Source organism: Poeciliopsis prolifica, unplaced genomic scaffold (assembly GCF_027474105.1).
Source record: "Poeciliopsis prolifica strain line A6 unplaced genomic scaffold, Auburn_PproV2 SCAFFOLD040, whole genome shotgun sequence".
In the NCBI taxonomy this organism is placed as follows: domain Eukaryota; kingdom Metazoa; phylum Chordata; class Actinopteri; order Cyprinodontiformes; family Poeciliidae; genus Poeciliopsis; species Poeciliopsis prolifica.
This window is the reverse complement of record NW_026562415.1, coordinates 4,719,384-4,736,374: the sequence shown is the minus strand read 5'-3', so window position 1 is coordinate 4,736,374 and position 16,991 is coordinate 4,719,384. Positions and strand designations below refer to the sequence as shown.

At 41.2% G+C, this 16,991-nt stretch overlaps 1 protein-coding gene across 5 annotated transcripts in view; it reads right to left on the bottom strand.

Annotated features, from left to right (window-relative positions):
• Positions 1-6,052: 6,052 nt before the first annotated feature.
• The window catches only part of tfec (transcription factor EC), a 34,091-nt gene continuing 23,152 nt past the window's right edge, over positions 6,053-16,991 (bottom strand). For 2 of the 5 annotated variants that reach the window (XM_055054770.1, XM_055054772.1), the window contains exons 2-8: positions 15,260-15,514; positions 14,538-14,639; positions 11,559-11,679; positions 10,520-10,576; positions 9,232-9,307; positions 8,185-8,332; positions 6,053-7,647 (exon numbers count right to left, since the gene is read on the bottom strand). In XM_055054770.1, coding sequence (XP_054910745.1) covers positions 7,180-7,647; positions 8,185-8,332; positions 9,232-9,307; positions 10,520-10,576; positions 11,559-11,679; positions 14,538-14,639; positions 15,260-15,514 — 1,227 coding nt within the window. In that variant the 3' untranslated portion in view covers positions 6,053-7,179. Of the gene's footprint in view, positions 7,648-8,184; positions 8,333-9,231; positions 9,308-10,519; positions 10,577-11,558; positions 11,680-14,537; positions 14,640-15,259; positions 15,515-15,917; positions 16,295-16,991 lie in introns of those variants that run through there. The other 3 variants (XM_055054771.1, XM_055054774.1, XM_055054775.1) reach the window with 3 other exon arrangements.

Sequence of the window (16,991 nt, the reverse complement as noted above, 5' to 3'; positions counted from 1 at the left end):
CTCTCCTGGCGACCCTCTAATTAACACCCCATGTTAATCACTCTCAACCCAGCCAATAACCGGTGACATGCCATCATCCAGATCACTTTATCGTAACACAGCAAAGCAGCACTCCCCTTCCTCCTCCCCGCTGCCATGTTGTGCAGACCTCGCGGTCGGTATTTTGACCAAGTTTTCCTTGAAGAATAAGTTGCTCTTTAGGAGGAAAATCCTGTGCCAAATGTTGCTAAGGCAGAATAAATACTCAAAGAAACATGTCACCAAAACCCCTCCTGTTCCATTGAACAGCCTATGGCTTTAAATTGAGAACATAAAGCCTAACTACACATTTATTTATTTATTTTTGTTATGCATTAGATATATTCCATTATCCTGATCCCGTTTTGCGTAGACTGCTTCAAGTGCGTGTTGGTTACACGTCGCCTGGGCAAACGTAGACTTTGATATAACTTAAACTGATTTGCCTAAGCTGCCGAGTAATTAGCCAAACTTAATCATTTCATTTCAATTCACTGCTATTACCCCAAGTTATTTTTGCAACTCTCTTTTGTGCAGGTCTGCGTTGAGCCCACTGTTGTTTGTGAAATCTGTGACAATACTGACCTCTGGTGTCAGTTTTTTTTTTTTTTGTTGTTGTGGCATTTCACTAGTCTCATTGGTAGTCATATTTAAGGTAATGAATCTGCTTTGGACAAACTGCCTAGTTTGAAGCTTTAGCCTCCAAACGCCTGCAGCGGGGATTGCCGGGGATAGGGCAGAGGTAGATTAGGAGTCGGTGTAATGAGAGGCAAAGCGTCTCTTTAGCTTGCCCCCTTTGTCTTTGCCTCCTTCCACCGAGCCTTGGAGGAGAAGGAGATAACTTCTCTGGCCAGTAGCAGCCACACAAGCTTTGACTTTTTATTTTATTATAATCATCGTCTCCTCTCGCCGCCTGCTTTCTCCTTCTTTCCCTGTCTCCATCAATTTCTTTGCCTTATCTTTGCTCCACTCTCACCCTTGCTAACACTTACTCATGCCAGAGCGGCCTCACTTCCTCGACAGGGGATTGTCAGATCCCCTGGAATATGGAAAAAGACAGACACTTGCCAGGCACACTGGCGCGCCGCACACGGGTAATAGGCCTAATAGGGTCAGGCCTGCATTTAATAAACAATTACCCATCTATAATAGATGAGTCCAGCTCCTAAGGCACCATCGAGATGAGGAGGGGGAGCAGGAAAGAGAGAGTAGGTGAAAGAGAGGGAAGGTGAATGAATAATGCAAACGAGATGCCCATCAGAGCACCTAAAAACGCGACACCAATTATCTCCCTCTGCTAACGATGATCATCTTGATGCCCCCCTCTTCTGCCCCCCGAACGCCGAATTCTGACATTTACCCAGCTGCTCTTCCGCTGCCACACGAATCCGCACAACACGAGGAAACGGGAAGGCGAAGATGAAAGCTGTGCCGCCCACACGTTGTACGCCGATTGAGGTTTTTTTTTGTCTGGTTTCATTTTGTGTTGAAGAGGTGGCAGAAGGACTTCCTGGGGAAAAGAGGAAAAAAAAAAACACTTGAAGTTTTCCAGATTTCATCCCACTACAGGCAAAAACTTTCACATATTGTGTTTGGCTATTACGTGAAGGACATGGTGGAGGTGGCATTATGCTTTTGTTTAACAGGGGTTGATGGGAATGTGAATGGAGCTGAAAGAACGCTGAGCCAGAGATGCAACGGAACGGTTTAGATCAAAGTATAGTCATGTGTTAAAATGGTCCAGTCAAAGTCTGGGCCTAAATCAGAGAGGTTGAAAATTGCCGTTTTAGATGCTTTCTGTCCTGAGTGAGCTTGATGTGTTTAGAAAAAAATATCTCTCTCTAGAGGTACAAAGCTGGTAGAGACATGTTCCAACAGACTTAAATATGAGATTTTTATTATGAGAAACACAAAAAAGAAAACTTTCAGTCATTTTTTGAGTATTTTCTGTTGGTTCTTAATTGCCAAAAATAAAAATCAAAGTTCATGATTTTAACGTGACAAAATAGCGAAATAATTCTGCTAGATATTCAAAATTACAAGGCACTTGAGCACCTTTTTTTTTTTTTTTTCTTTTTCCCAGCAGCATCCTCTTTGCTCCAAGGTTACCCAAATTACACAAGGTTAAAGTGGTGCTAAAGAGGTAGCGCCGGCGGTGGTGGTGGGGGTTAGGGGTGGGGACAGTTGGGTCGCCAGTTCAATTAGCATACAACCCTGACGTAGCAAGGGAATTATTGGCAGCACAAGAGGTAAGATAGCCAAGCAAAGCGCCTGCTGCTCCCTGCTGCATTTGAATAGGCAGAATGAGATGGAGGGAGTAAAAGGGGAAAAAAAGAAAAATGAGGAGACCTTGTTTCCTTGGCCCCTGCAGATCAGAGGAATTGGACCTGTGGTCCTCAAGCAGGCTGCTAGTGAAGTGGATAGGGGTCTGGCAGCTTCCACCATATAGGCTACTGGGAAAAAAAAAAATACACACCCGCCTTTACCTCCCCAAGGACCGAAGTCTGTGGTAATAATGGGATCAGAGCCATGACCCTCCCAGGACAACGTACCGCTGTTGGATATTCTATTAGTTTGCCCTGCAGTGAAAAGAAGACTGCGCTCGGTTTCTCTGAATCACATTTGTTTTACTTTTATGTGGCTTTAACAGCAACTAATCAAAGAATTTAAAGTTTCCAAGAGGAGACTTTGTTAGAGCGCGTTGAGCATCAAGGAGATCTTCAAATCACATCTAATGTTCTTTCTTCTTGCAAGGATACTATGCACCATTAACACGTGTTAACAAAAAAGCAAGACCCATAATTGTTCCATTTTCTCCCCCTATTAATCCCAAGTCTGGGAGATACAGCAGAGATCGCATTAGCATTCCCATCCTTTATGTGACTCCAGCTTTCAGGCCCGGCATCTCATCTTGCCTTTACATGATATCAAGCTGTATTAAAACTACATATGGCTTTCGCCGTCTACGCAGAGTGAATTTACATTTTCCTGATGAAGTGCTTTCAGTTTTTTTTTTTTTTTTTTGTTCTTTTTCCCTTTACCGTCCCCTTGTCCTTCCCTTCACCTCCAGCCCACAGCCCACTCTGATTTAAAACACACACAACCGTACCGCTGTTTTACTGCAAAATAACACAAAGCGCGGACTGAGACACCTTTCGGTCGCCTCCAGCTTCCCATCTGTTGCACATCTGGAAGTGGAGTGCGGCACCAAGTAATTGGAAGTCAATTTGTTTGAAGTTATGTCTTTGGCATCTGGCTCGATTCATAAAAACCCTGGAAATGGCATTAATTTTATAGCGTCCCTCTTTGTTTCTCCCGCGTTCAGACGGCAACGCACGCAGGGCCCTTGCTCTCGGCTGAGTGACGTGGGAGTATTTTTCAGAGCCGGTCAGGGTGTGGTCCCCAATAAAAGCGGCAATGGGGCCCCCCGAAGAATCATGGAAAGGATTACCACAGCGCACCGGCAGAGAAAATATTGATAAGTTCCCCAAGCATTAAATGGAATTCCTCTGACTTTGGCGAAGTTTTATAACTTCACCTTTAACTTTGACCGTGGCTTCAGATCGTTTCTTATTTTTCCTGAAGGGAAAGCTCATCCCGGGCCTAGTTTGCCACATTTCCAGCAGACGGGCTGACTGATTGAGAAGCAGCATGGTGTTGTTTGTCACACAGCTCTGAGTCACAGCTGAAAATAGAAATGACACTTGATGTTTGGTGCCTCTCTGCCGGCTGTCATATTGTTATTCCCACTCAAATTTCACCTAATTTGTGCACAAGTCTTGTCACAGTCCAGATCCTGATAAGGGCTTTTAGGTGTTTTTTTTTTTTTTTTTTTTTTATTATATATATATTCCCCCACCGCTCATCCTCGTATATGTGGCAATGAAGTGCAATGAGACACACACGCGCACACGAACACAAACCTTGTGCATGCATTTGTGCGTGCGCGCATGCGAGCGTCTGCAGATTCTGCTTGCATGTGCACTTTCGTGTTTGCACACAAGCGCATTTGATTAGGCTTGTTTGTGTTCGGGAATTGCAGGGGCACCATGCGTTCGCGCGTCAATGTGTGTGTGTGCGTGTGTTTCACCTCAGCGGGAGGTGATTAAGAGTTGCCAATGGCAGGCTCGACAGGTGAGTGCATTGTAGCACGCTGGCAGCCGTGGCATCTGCACAGGTGACAGCTTCTCCCCACTCAGTGCCGGTGTCAGTGTTGGTGGGTGGCAGGAGGTCTGACAACGTTGTTTTGGTGACAGAACGACTCTGCTGTGAGGTTCACGACATCACTTGCCTTCTTTAGATTTGTCAGTTTATACTGGGAGGTATAGTGCCATGAACTTTAGCTCGTAAACTACTGCCAGGGCGCAGTGCCGTATGGGATGGGTTCTATTTACCAACACGGCCTGGCGTCTCGCTCAAAGAAACTCGATTTTAGTGGCTACCTCAAAGAGGATCCTTCACACAGTCCTGCTTTGGGTTAATTTTAGTGCAATACACTGTAGAGATGAAGCACAGCCTATTACTGCCACCTGGTGCTCAAAGCCTGACACAGTTTTTCTGTCTTTCTTTTTTTCACTTTCTACTAGGAGTGAGGTCATATTTTATTATGGAAACCTTTTTCCTGTATGCAACATGGATACAAAGAGATGTGGAAAGATTATTTTACAACTTTGCCGTTTCTGGCAGAAAGTGTAATAAGCCCGTCTGCTTCTTATGAATGAGATTAGGTAAGCAAGCAAAGGAAGTATGAAAGAGGGTTTGATTTTTTTTTTTTTTTTTTTTTTTTCCAAATGCTTGTCACATGCTCTCCTCGCTTATAGGTTCCATTCATGTTGTTTCAATGCAGTGAGAAACATCACTGTCTGTGAGTGACTTTACAAACATTAAAAAGCCTCTTATTGTGATGGCAACGTTACCCTCTCTGTGGTCCTCCTTGGTTTTGGAAACATCACTGTTTAAAAAGTATTGTAAGAATTTAGCTTTTATGTATGTAAACCTGCTCAGGATTGATGCATTTGGGTCGCACTGAAATACCAGTTAGTTCTAATTTGTTTGCCAGATCAAGTCTTTAACCCTGAATAATTTGTATGAATAAAGCTAAACATTTTTTTTTATATAGAAACAAATTTTCCACAATGACTCTTGTGTTTTAAATCTCTATCATATCAACTACAGTCATGTTTTTTTTTTTAAATCATCTGACTTAAGTGTGACATTATTACCACACTTTCAAATTTGACCACAATAAAAATATGTGAAACTTGAGTTGCTTCTAAATGATTATTGAAAAATGTTCTTGTAATTGCAACACTGTGTAATGTGATTACAGAACATTTTGGGGTTTTTTCAGATAATTACTTTGACTTTTAACCTTATGCTGTTAAATTTGAACATTTTAGTCATGGTTATGGTTTATCATAGTAATATTTTTTCTTTCAGTATTATTTGGAATGGTGTACCAAACTTAGAAAAAAGAGAAAACAAGTACCAGAAAATTAAAATTTAATATAATCCTTTTGAATTGCTCTTTGGTCTTGCAGAGTCTATCTGGGACACACGGCATAATGAAAATCAATGTTAACCTTCCATAACTGCTTTAGCCAATTACCTGTAAACATCACTCACTACTTTGTACTTGGGCTGCCTGTGCTTCAGAATGATTGATCGGTTTAGTCTTATTTGGAGCTCGAGAGGGGGATCCGAGCGAGTGGACGTTTCGATTTCTGCGAGAAACGTGCGCTAATAACACTCTGCAACATTAATTCAGAGAGGCTTTGATGAGAAATCCATTAAGGAAGTATGGGCATGTTGTTTTTAAGATTTCATAGTTTGCATGAGCTTGAGGTAAAAAAAAAAAGGCGGGAGATTTTCAGTTTCAAAATGTTAGAATTGTATTGCTGTTACAAGAAATCCTTATTAAGTCTAAAGATGGTTTTTACAATGTTCTTATGCAGAACATTGGAAAAGTGTTGAATTTGATACAAGTAAAAAAATTGTGTTGGTAGATATTTAGATTTTCATACTTTATTCCCTTCCCCAATACATCAATCAATCCTGATTCCTGATTCAATATTGTAGTAATAGTTGAATATTGACTTAGATATTAAAAGAAAATCATAGGAGAGCCTATATTTTGGCATTCTCTGCTTCGAAAATCTGGAAAAGTCTCATCTCGTCATTTTACTTACATCAAAGGAAACTTTCTCCATTGCCTGCTAATAGCTCTTATAGCATCTCCTTATCTGACACCGTTATTCATTCTCAAGGGCTCATCAACTCACAGTAGACTCATCAGAATTATCACTCCTTCTCTACTTGTCTTTATTATCTAATTCCCCTCCTCTCTCTCTTCGTTTCATCTCTCATTCCCAATCAACCACCTTGTAAGCAAGCCCTTCACCTTCTACCACGAAACTTCTTGCTCAAGAGGGGGTTATTACGGACTTTCCCCGTACTTCTGTGAATAAAAAGAGTTATGTTTGAGTACTGCATATATATCTTTTATGTGAATATATGGATTAAAACGTATATAAATACAAATAAAACATGTGACAAACATGTAAAAGAGACACACAAAACCAAGTACATGTTAAGCACTGAGATGAGTACATTAGTTACATGTTCAAGGAGTTTGTATAAGGCCTTCCTAAGCAAAAGCAACTAGGACCAGGATCCTTTTGTAAACTGGTAGGAAAAAAAGTACACTTCAGGCAAATATTCAGTAATTTTTTTGCATATGTTACAGTGTGTAGTCACCAGTGTCTGATGTAAAAAAAAAAAAAAGAAAAAAAAAAGACAGTAGTTGTTTACATTTCTACTCTCAAATGTCTCCCTTTTTAACACAAGTCTGTTTGTATCCTCTGTATAAAGCAGAGGAAAACAGTGGTTACCCAAAATAAAGTTAAAAGTAGTTGGTTCATTTGCTTCTGAGCAGCATACAGAGTCAGCATCTGCAACAGTCGAAGAATTTCTACAAAGGTGGCACTTGGGTGGGTTTTACTTAGTTTGTCAGCTGATATTTAAGTTACTTGCGCCTCTGCAATTGTCAGACCTGGATTTGAATCCTTAAATTCGTCAGTCAGTCTTTCAGGGCCTTCCCCCCTATTACCAGGAAAAGTTCGACCTGTGCAGTGATTGGACTATACCAAAGATGAAGGGCCCTTATAGGTCATCGGCCTCAGCAGAGCTGAAGCTGCTCCTTCGGCTGCTGTCCTTGGAAGCAGCCCCTGGGGATCCGGCGGACAGGAGCGGATCGGCGCCGAAAGGCGAAAGCGGGTCATCCATCAGGATTTCATCCAGCTGGTTCTCCTCCTTGAGCGTGGCGGTGAAGAAGTCTGTGAAATGGGAGAGCGGGTCGGAGAACGTGGTGCAGGCGTCGGCGCCCTGGATGTGGTCCTGCGGGCCGCTCGCAGTGGCAATGGTCGGCACGCCCGTCACCACGGCTATCCTCTGGAGGTAGTCGCTGTTGGGGTCCTCCTGGTAGACGGGTGGCTGTTGCGCTTGCTGTTGCTGTACCTGCGGTGGGGATTGCTGTTGCTGCTGCTTGAGCAGGTGGGAGGACAGTTCAACCGTCCCCAAGGCAGTGGCCATGTTTGGGAGTCCGTGTGCTCGTGCCTGGATTTCAAGCTCCTGGAAAACAGATGACATCAAACAGGGGTAAGGTTTAATCTCTCCTGACCACATTCATCAACAGCTAGAAGGGAGTAGTACTGAGAAATTCCAGCCACACCTTCATTACCTCCCCTTTCACATACTGATCAAGGGTAGGAAAGGTATCAACACTCATCTCCTGTCTGTGTCATCTCATGACAATCTTACACTTTTTGGCATTGTCTTATTGGTGCAAACAGTGTTTTATTTGCTATTTATAATTTAGGATAAGTTCAAACTTCTGTGCTCCTTATGTCATTGGAAGAAACTTCAGAACCCCCCACCAAAAAAACTAAGGTTTTCCAGTTCTTGTATTTTAGTGCCAGTGTCCTTCATGTGTCCCTGTTCCAACAGGATGAATTCAAACGATGCACCTACAAACTAAGATTGCCGCCTCGTTGTACAGTTTTGGCATATTGTCAGGAAAATGTCTAAAATATACAGCACAATGGTTTTTGAGGGCTCACATTGGACACCAGTCCCCTAAACGCGCCACAATTTTTTGATTTTTATTACCTGGATCCTCAGCAGCAGCCGCCTGTTGGCTTGCTCCAGCTTCTTTTGACGGTTTTCGAGCTCCCGAGCGTGCTGCTGCTCCTTCTGTAGCCACCTTATGTACTCCACCGAGGCCTTCAGGATGGTGCCTTTGTTCCACCGCATGTCACTACAAAACGAACAAAACAAAACAAAACAAAAAACATTGAAAGTAAAGTATAAGTTTCTAAGCAGAAACCCTTGATGTCAGCAGAATACCTTTTTGCAGGAAAAAAATAAATTGGGGAAAACTTTTTAAAAGGTTTTTTTTTCCCCTCCTTTTTATGATATGAATTAGAAATGGAGACTTACATGGAGCAATTATTCATCCTTGGACATTACACGAGGACATGGAATGGGGATTTTTAATAGAATAGTTAAGAAGCTCTGTGGAAAGTCCATTCTTGTACCTCCTTGTTCAGTAAAATTAATCCTCGAGTAAAAATAGGTGAGGGAAAATGAGCTAAGTTGGAAGCCAAGGAAGAAAATGGAACATTGGACTTAAGGTGCTAGAGTGCAAGTCATTCTTTTGCAGGTATTATTACTTTTTTAAAAAGGACAAGGGACCTCAGTAAAATTGTCCTTCTGCACACGACTGAGTCGCCAGTCTGATCGGCGTTAATAATCTCCTTTATCCCTTTGTTAATGGCATGGTGACAATACTAACCTCCCATTTATATTTGAAGCAAAAGTTCAACTGCAAATAGATGGCCGGTGTGCCGTGCTTCATCTGTATGTTCAAATTGAGCTCCAGACTTTGATTCGAATGATGTGAAAGGGTCTTTACATTTAACCCTCTTTCTCATCGCTCGGGTTTTAAGACAAAACAGTCAGCAGCTACTTAGAGAGAGAGGTGGGGGGCTGTACATCTCAAAGTTCAGAGACGACACACAGAAGTTTGAGTGCACCCTTGAAAGATGACTCAAAGGTACTTGAGGACTCATCTCATCACGTCTCTGCTTTGAGTTAATCACTTCAACATACAGTTTTTGCAGCAAACATGAGCTGCAAAGGTTGTTGTTTACTTACGGGTCATTTGACTTTGGAATGAGCGTCCCCAGCTCCTTAATCCTGTAGTTAATGTTGTATCTTCGCCTTCTTTCGACTAAGCAAATTAAGAAAGAGAAGAGTTGATTAGACCCATGATTTCTCCAACTGCGTGGTTTGCTAAATCTGACGGCGACATGCTCAGCGATGGAACAAGCTTCAGATATTCAGTTAGTGTTTAAAACATGTCTGACCCAGTGACATTTTTAAAGTGCTTTGTGAAGTACATGTTGTCATTTGCTAGTAAGGAGGCAAAGGATAAGGGAACGTTTCAGTGAAGTGTGTAGGGCGAGGGGGTAAATACAAATGCCCATCACTGTTCCAAATATTACATACAAAAAGCTTTGAGAACCATTTTGCCTTTTCCTTCCCCCATTACAGTTTGGTAATACTTTGTGGTGGTCTAAATTTCTAACAAAATGTGAAACTTTTGTAGGAATTGGAAAACCTTTTCAAAACACAACAATGTGCAACTGTTCAGATGTGCTAAAAATGTAACTTTAAGTGTAGATATCCTAAAGTCTTATGTGCAAGGAAGCCATGTTGGATTGGGAAGTTGAAGTTGGTGTAAAACCCTCAACTCTTCAATTCAAAGTCCAACTTCTATGTAGAGTTGTGTTAACTAGGAGTGCATTGCCAATTGATATGATTCTATTTCTATGATATTACATTCAAAACTAAATAGTCGGTGTCTTTTTTATACATTGAAACCAGATGACATTATATTAAATTTCATAAAACATCTGTCAAGTTCCCACTACATCGAGATCTGTCAGATGAAATCCCGTTTGTGGTCATAAAATGACGATGCAAAAGCACATGAAATGTCAGTATTTTGTTTGAACTGTAATGACTGTTGACTTTACCAACAACTGAATAATATAGGTAAGGTAGACTTGGTGGTTTCTAAAGTTGCAGTTGGTAAGAAACCCCCAACTTTTCTTCTCAAAGTGCCACCTTGCAGGAACACTTCTTTCAATTTGTCCAACTTTTAACATGAAAACGTCGACGTCTGACTAAAAGTGAAACAGGAAATGCTATCACACCCTTAAACCAAAAGTGAAGTGCCACTGAACCAGAATGTTGCTGGGCTTTTTTTTTTTTGTTTGTTTCTTAACATAACACGGCAACACACACACACAAAAATCGAACTGCAACATTGCTCCCAAGATAGTAATACTTTACAAAATTCTGAGTTTGACAACAACTGGAATAGAAAATTACCAACTGAAGTCAGATGAAAAGAAAAAAGCCAACTAAAGACACTTACTCAAATTATGATTGTCCTTTTTCTGTCTCTCTTTGGCCATAACCCGCGTGTCATGCTCTGTCAAAAAAATAAAAGAAAAAGGAAAATTTAATCACGGAGGGGAACAAATGGATTATCAACGCACACTAATTTAGAAGCTGAAAGACAACAATCAAAAAAACTCCATAAAAGACCCAATCATAAAGTCAAACAATCAGTTTATTCTGAGGAAGTTCAGTGCTGAGGTCAGAACGGGGAGCTATAGCCTCTTCTGCAGACATATATTTGACCTTCTTACACACATACACACACATGCGCACAATGCCCCATTCATCCCCCTTGGCATGCCATGAAGCTCATTGTAAAAGAAAAAAAGAAATAATTGTGACCACTTTTAGAGTACTCATTTCGCAATTAAGATAGTTTAGCCAATTCCATAATCTGTCGCCGGAGAGAGACGAAACAAATGCGGTGGGGTCCATATTTGTATTCACATTCTTCCAAATTACGTAATTAGGAACCTGAGATTGGATTTCTCAATTTGTCTCTGTTGATTCAATCAAGTCAATCTAGCGTCTGTGTAACATCCCATTGTCCTCTGTGCCCGTGTTCAAATGAAGCGGATTCTAATTTGCTTATTTTCCCGTTCAGAATGAAACATTCTCCTGGCATCTTTTCTATTTTCTAAATCAATTAGGCATTTTTTTTAGCTTCATGCTTGAGATTAATATAACATTTCCAAAGGCTCCTCTGTTTGAGTTGGTCCTTATTTTGAATAGTGATAAAAAGCAAGAGTAGCTACTCAAGTAATGTGCGAGCTTAACAACCTGACAGAAATAAACTCGACACACTGCACTTAATTTCAGGACCAAAGATTTGCCAGAATTTGTTTCGTTTTTTCTGGTTTTTCTGGACACCACAGGTTTTGCAAAAATGCAAATTACAATCTGTCCTTCTGCCCAAGGTTTCAAAGAATCCTCGTCGTTTCTTATGCTTTTTTCCCCCTCATCTCACTCTAAGCGACTGGTTGCGAGCTCAGTCCCGTGGTATGAGTCCATACCTGTAAATTCCCTTTTAACAGTGAGCTTTGTGGTGTTAGATGTGGGACTCATTCCACCATTAGGGGGGTTCATACCTTGTTCACCCCCATAGACGTCCAGCATGCTGTTGCTGAGAGAGACCTGCAGCGGGGAGGAAGAAGCACAAGGACGGGTTAGTCGAAGGGGAAAACGCATTTCATATTCACGCGCTCGGCTTTCACGCCTCATCAAAAGCTACAAGACAAATAGTTTTTGGCTGCTGAATGGCTTTGTCTTGCATCCACAGGAACAACAAGAGGCGAGTGGAATGATCTCTGATCAAGCTAACTGTTTATCTTGCAATACAAAGGCAAAAGTCGCTGAAACAGAACGTGTTCATATAACCCTTACTGTTGACCTTGAACCCTGACTTAAAGCATTGGAAATTCCCGCATTTTCTCTCTTTTTTTTTTTTCTAGTATTCCAACCCATTTCACTGTAAAACAACCCACTGTTCCTCATCCTTTGGCATTTGTTATGAAATCCTTGGTGTCACGGATAATTTATGGCAAGATATTTTATGCTCAGGCTTTGAATATGAAACCTAAAAAACTAGGAAGACAACATGGGAAGAAAGGAGGGCTGAAGAGAGGTACAGCTCAGAGAAGGTAATGAAGGAGGCACAAAATAAATAACAGAATGGAATAGCACTAGGATTTGTGAAAAAAATGGAGGCGAGAAGATGCGAGAAAACACCAGGAAGAACAAGCAGGAACTAAATGTAAAATGAAGGAAAGGAGGTGGTTTGAAAAGAAAGAAACGAAGGAGGAAACATTTAGACAGTGGAACAAAGAATAAGTGAAAACACAATTATTCTTGCATACTCATACGTTCTTCTCCCATTCTTATATAGACTTGAAAAATGGTGAAACTAAAATCCACACTTTTCCAGACTCTAGGACTATTCCTAGCTCACCAAAAGCACAATTTGTCCACCTCCATTCATTTAAAACAGGCCCTAAACACTGAGACGCTCTGTGTTCAAAAGCAGCACGCCATCAGATGAAAGGGCTCTCTCGGTCAACTGCATGAACAGAGGCAAAACTGTTTTCCTATGGGGGCCTCTCATCCTCCCGGATAATAACGCCTTTTCACTGAGTCCAGACACGACACGATATACGGCACACTGGAACACGTGTGACTAATTCGCATTTGTGTATTTATGGCAGGAAAATCTCACATAGGGTCACCATGGATTCCAAGAAACGCACAGCCAATTTTAGCAATGACACGTGCGTCAAATGTAACTACCAGTGAGCCGAACGTGGTAAGACTGGATGTCAAGTCGAGAGACAGGATGGGGACTATAAAAGGAAGAGGGAAAACAGAACAGAAGGAAGAAGCACCATCAGATTTGTGCTAAGGTTTTGTAGGTATTGCCCTGCCAAAAATACTAAAAGCTCCTTCTGCCTTTTTTTTTTATTATTTCTATTTTGTCACTTTACAACCACAAATTTGAGTGCATTTTAATGGAATTGTATCCATTAAACCAACTCAAAGTGGTGCATTGATGCATGATTTACATTTTTACATGAAGTAAGTTGAATAATCAGTAAATGTACTCCACTTGTGTTTTACTTAATCTCAGTTCAAATACAGCAGAGAAAATTGTGAACAAACAGCATGAAGAGGTCCAGGCACTGTTGGGAAGAACTTTCGAGAAGGGTTAGTTTAGGCTGTGACACGTATGGCAGAAAAGTAACCCTACAAATCAGCCTGAAAGCTCTAGGCCTACAATATGTTAGTTAGCAGCATCTTCATGTGTGGATGTTTTTCATTGGCAGGGACAGAAAAGCTGTCCTGATTTAATGCAAAGATTATTGGAATGAAATGCAAGACAGTTCTGTAAGAAAACTTTTTGGAGACATCAACGCACTTTAGACTGGACTAAATAAAATATTTAGATTTGCAAACCATGTCTCATTTTCCTTTTACTCAATTAATATTGAGTAAATATTATGCTAATATATTTTTCTTTTAAATTCTGAAAAAAAACATCCATTGAGGTCAATGGTTGAAATATGACTAAAAAGTTCAAGTGGTAGGAATACTGTTATTCAATGTAGATTCCTAAAAATATTGGACAGTTAGAAGAAGAAGAAGAAGAAGTAGGAGGAGGGGGAGGGAGGGGGATAAACACGCATAAGAAAATGAAAAGATTACAACAATTCCCCCTCCCGCTTCTACTGTAATCACTCCAATCCCTCTCCCGTCCGTGTCCCAGAATGTGTTGACAAGGCGAAGCGAAGTGATGCATCATGCTGTATGACTAATTAGGATGAATTGATCCATTTAAGCATGGTATCATTTCTGAACAAGCCCACAGGGAGTGTATGCATTAGCCCGATCCGATGGCTCAGTAACTCTTTCCGACAAATTCCCTCGCTCAAACAAACCGACTCTTCCTTTTCTTCCCTCCTTCCCCTCCTCTGCTCCCTTATCTTCGTCTCCCCCCTAATTCCTTCTGTTTAAGTGCTTTATCTTCCTCTGTGTGCATCTTTTTTTATCTACTCCCATCATTTTTTTATTTATTTTTTTAACCTATTTGTGCTTGTTTGGCGTTGTGTCCCACTACATGTCCTCCAAATAAGTACTTTCTGTTTTAATAAGAATCTAATCTGCTTTGCTCAGCTTATTTGGTGAATTGGTAAATGTCCCTAAGCCTTTGTGAACTTTGACTCGTCTCTTGTCTTAATCTGACCTGAAAGCAGGTCAGGTCCCCCTTTTCCCAAGCTAGTCTAGCTTGCATGAATCCGTGTTTGGGTGGACTAACTTTGCTTTCAAGCTATGCTTCAGCCTTTAAAAGAGAGAAATCATTCGTCAAATAATGTGACCTGAATCTAACCACAGCTTTTGTTAGATTACAACAGAAACGCATGCAAATCATAAGCGGCCTGAAGCATTCAAATCATGGTTAGACCCTGGCCGTTAGAGCAGGACTTAAAGTGATTCATACTTACATTGCTTTGCATTATGATGTTAGGCTCCATGCAATCCAAGCCTCCATCATTGAAGCCGGATTCAAGACTAATTAGGTCATCAATAACTTCATCCATCGGAAACTAAAAGAAAACAGTCATTTCAGTGTATTAAGGGACAGTTTTGGGATGTTAGTGTGCCGTCCACGTCTTCAGAGATCTGCAAATTCAAACCGTGAGTCGGTATAAAAACAGGGAGGCTAATTTAATAACAGTTTGTTTAGCGGCGTTGGCGGGAAATGAACGTTATCTGTTAGCAAACTAGCTAACAGATAACGTTAGCTAGTTAGCTAAATTGATTTTGAACTTCATCAGAGACCACATGTCAGAAGTTATTGATGAGCTTATCAGGGGGAAAAGGGGAAATCAGTGGTGGCAAAACTTTGAATAATTAGTTCCTCTCAGCACCAGGGTTCAAAACCAATTCGGTTCATTGGATATTCATCCCAACAAAGAGCATGCTTTTATGATTTGATAGGATTTACAGCTATTTAATAACATCAATACAGCAGCCACACATTTTGTCGGGAATGTGGGCCGTTGACAGGAAACGTCTCAGGGATATTGTGAAATCTCTGAAAAGTATGACCTTGCTGCTGATCAGCATGCAAACCGACATTCCCTTTTTGTTCTGGTTTCCCTTTCAGGCGAGATTTCAGTTCCATGTATTCCACATAATTTTTCAGTTTCTGTTTTCTTCTCACCTCGCCGTCGTGGTTACCCATTGTCAGCAGGGTGACGGGGCTGTTGGGGCTGCTCCCGTCACTGACGGCGGGCATGTGTCCGTTCCTCATGATCGGCATGGTGGCCAGCGGCTGGCCAGGGGCGTGTGGATGCGGTAAGGTGTGACCGGTTCCGGTCGAAGAGGCCAGCTTGGAGCCCAGCGTCAGGTATTGCTTCACAGGCTGGTTTTGGCTTTGATGAAGGTGGAACTTGGAGTTTTCCAGGTGGCTTTGTACCTGTTGAAACACACAAATAACAACAAAAATAACATGCATTAGTTGAGTTTGTTTCCTATCTGGAATGCTGGATCAAGATGCAAACATTTGCACCTTTTTTTTTTTTTTTGTGACTAAAAACATGTTTTTTTTTTTTTTTTTCATAATTTTTTTGTACTTGGAAGGAATGTACATTACTGCCCGCATTACATTTTAAAATGTGTCATGTTTAGGTGAAGTAATATCTTACTCAAATCTTTTGTGATCTGTTTAATTGTTCCTCTATAACCTGAGTCAAAGTTTCAAAACTATGCACTTATCGTATTTAAGTCACTTAGGTGATTGTAAACTGGGTTTTAGAAACTATTTAAAATTTTTTCCAAAACTTTATCAAGTAACATAAAAACAACTTTCATATTCTTACTTTTGAAGCTCTGGTTGCGTCCCGCATTTTGTAGTAGCTGCAGTCACTTAAGTGTGGCATTCTTAGAAAAGCAGGTGATCCAGTAGGTCAGCTTTAGGGATCCAGGTCTGTTGCTACTCCTGTCAAACTGCTGACTTCCCAGTGACTGGCTGTGCCTTCAGGTCCCCTAGCAGTGTTTTATAAAGGGCCCTAAGTGAACTAATTAGCCCCACAGCTGGATGTAAGCCTTTATGTTGCGTAGCATGATAATCACTTCAAACGGCAGACTGTTAGATCATTCAGGGTTTGATCACTGCAGGACATCTGCCTGTAAGCAGCTATCGCTAATTCATCTAGACCGCCCCTTTTTTCTGTCTGGCTGACCAATCAGTGGTCACTTCCCAAAGTCTTCTACTGCCTGCTTCAGGGGTTGTGGCAGCACAATTGACTCTTGTTTCCCCAGTGGACGGTTTTAAATAACTTCTCTTAATGCCATTTTAAGCAAGCCCTTTTCATTCATTCCCCTGTCTAAGCGTACATAGTTCATCTTTAAAAGTTTCTCATAACATAAGTGCAGTAAAGCTATTTTTAAGTCTTGGTTGCTGCAAAGTGAGAGCTGCTTGCAGAAAATCTCGCTGTAAATGGCTAATTCGCTTACTTGTTCTCACAGAGAACCTCAGTGTTGTAACTTGCTTTATTAGTTAATGGGCTGGCAAGGTATTTTGGTAGGCAACGCGGAGGGACACTTCACAAAGTTATGTCCGATGTTTGGTCTGTTGCCCAAATTTCACTTGCTGCATCTCCGATGAGAAAGACATTTTTTTCCATGACCGACCAAAGTGAATCAATCAGAGCAGGAAAAACGTTTGACAGCAAACCTTACTAGCATAGCAGGAGGGACTTCTGACCTTTCTGTCTACTCGACCTGTTCAGAGGAAGTGAAACCAATATTAAAAAGAAGAGATTTTTGTCTGTTCCTCAAATCATTGTGAAATGTTTAAAGCACCTCACCCAACAGAGGAAATAAGAGAAAAGAGGTTTAGATTTGATGGAAATAACTTTGACGCAGCTGTGGCATGTGTCTAAAATGCTAAT